The 1,604-nt window shown below is 36.3% G+C and overlaps 1 protein-coding gene across 5 annotated transcripts in view; it reads left to right on the top strand.

Moving 5' to 3' along the window:
- The window catches only part of LOC107306797 (interleukin-1 receptor type 1-like), a 20,312-nt gene that overhangs the window by 16,602 nt on the left and 2,106 nt on the right, over positions 1 to 1,604 (top strand). For all 5 annotated transcript variants that reach the window (XM_015850162.1, XM_015850169.1, XM_015850148.2 and 2 more), the window contains 2 exons: positions 963 to 1,111; positions 1,412 to 1,555. In XM_015850162.1, coding sequence (XP_015705648.1) covers positions 963 to 1,111; positions 1,412 to 1,555 — 293 coding nt within the window. The remainder of the gene's footprint in view (positions 1 to 962; positions 1,112 to 1,411; positions 1,556 to 1,604) is intronic.

Raw genomic sequence — 1,604 nt, forward strand, 5'->3', positions numbered from 1 at the left:
TCCAGTGATGGTTTGAGGTTTAGGAAAAAGACTAAGACATGGACTGCAGAAAGTGACTGGGAGATAACGTGAGGATTGTTGTAGGCAACAGAGAATGAAAGGTAGTTTAAGCAGAGCTAGGAGGGAAAAAAATTACACTTGACTTGGAAAAGACAATTAAAATTGGAGCAGAAGGCAATCTGAAAAGATGTCTTAGATATCATAGGTTGGGAACCAAGGAACTGAAAACTATAGGGTTTTTGTCAGCCCTCATCTCCTGGTGATGCTATGAAGGAAAAATGAGCACTTTTGTAAGTTATCAAGCATCATCTATGAGGGAGAAAATGACGAAGAAATGAGAATGGTATCTTCAACATAAGATTATGGTTCTTGGAAATAAATAAGTCCTTATCATAAAGCAAAAGGGTAAATAAAATGCTGAATTCTTTTAGTGCCCACTGAGAGAAAATGGTATACAAAAGTCATATATTGTGATGTTATAGACAGTTGGGCTATAACGCAGAGGCATGAAGACACCGACAATATCATAAAAGTGATGTTATTTTTTTGTATTTCCTAGCACTTAAATTATTGTCTTACTGTATTTGCAGCCATAATATTTTCTGGATCTAGTCATTTATATTAGTGATGTTGATTCATTTACTCCTTACTCTAGTGTTTATACTACTATGGCCTGTTGCTCATGTATGTGCTCTTTATGATCTATTTCAAACTTTTACTTAGCATTTTTAATGGTAATTTTTGGAGAAGAACAGCATTTGGCTAAGTAAGTAGACTAGTCTACGCTAAATGTCAGGAAGAGGCTGAGCTATTGTTTGGGTTTCCCTCACATAATGTGATTATACATCTGCTTTGATTGGTATTTGCAGATGGAAGTGACCATTCTCGTGTTGCATCTGTTAGTGATGAAACCTTTATAGAAAGGAGTGGTTTTATGGCTCTGTTTGTCACTTTTTGAGTAGAGAGGAAACTGCGTATGATGGACGCCCTATGTATTCTGTGAAGCTCATAATTTCAGAAGTGCATAGTGAAGATTATGAACAACCGTTTGTCTGTCAAGCTTCCAATGCCTTTGGGCAAGTTGCATCCTATATTATATTAAAACACAGAGGTAAGGAATACTGCTGTTTTTTCTGGCCTGTGATTGACTTGGCTTTCATAGAAGTACTGTGGTATTGGTTCCAAATGCTGGTATATCACATCAACAGAAGGTGCATGGATTACACTTTCCTGAATTTAAGCATGTAGATGTGTGGAGGGGAAGAGTCACTGCAGTAGTGTATTTATCTATTAAAATAATAGGGATCTGGAAGTGAAAAATGTGATACTCAGATGTTTATTACATTTGTATAAAAAATGAGATTTGGACAAATCCAACATTTTCTTTCTACTGTTATCGTATTTCATGCAGTTCCTGATGTACAAAGATGGCTGACCGGAGGGCTTGTCTCTTTGTTACTTTTAACGTTTATTATTCTAATCATCTATAAGATGTTCAAGATTGACCTGGTGCTTTGGTATCGTAGTTCTGGATGTGCATTTGGAAGTAAGGAAGGTATGTGCACGTAACCAATGTATGTCAGTGTAACTAGCCTATTGCTTTT

This window comes from Coturnix japonica, chromosome 1 (genome assembly GCF_001577835.2).
Source record: "Coturnix japonica isolate 7356 chromosome 1, Coturnix japonica 2.1, whole genome shotgun sequence".
NCBI classification, from domain to species: domain Eukaryota; kingdom Metazoa; phylum Chordata; class Aves; order Galliformes; family Phasianidae; genus Coturnix; species Coturnix japonica.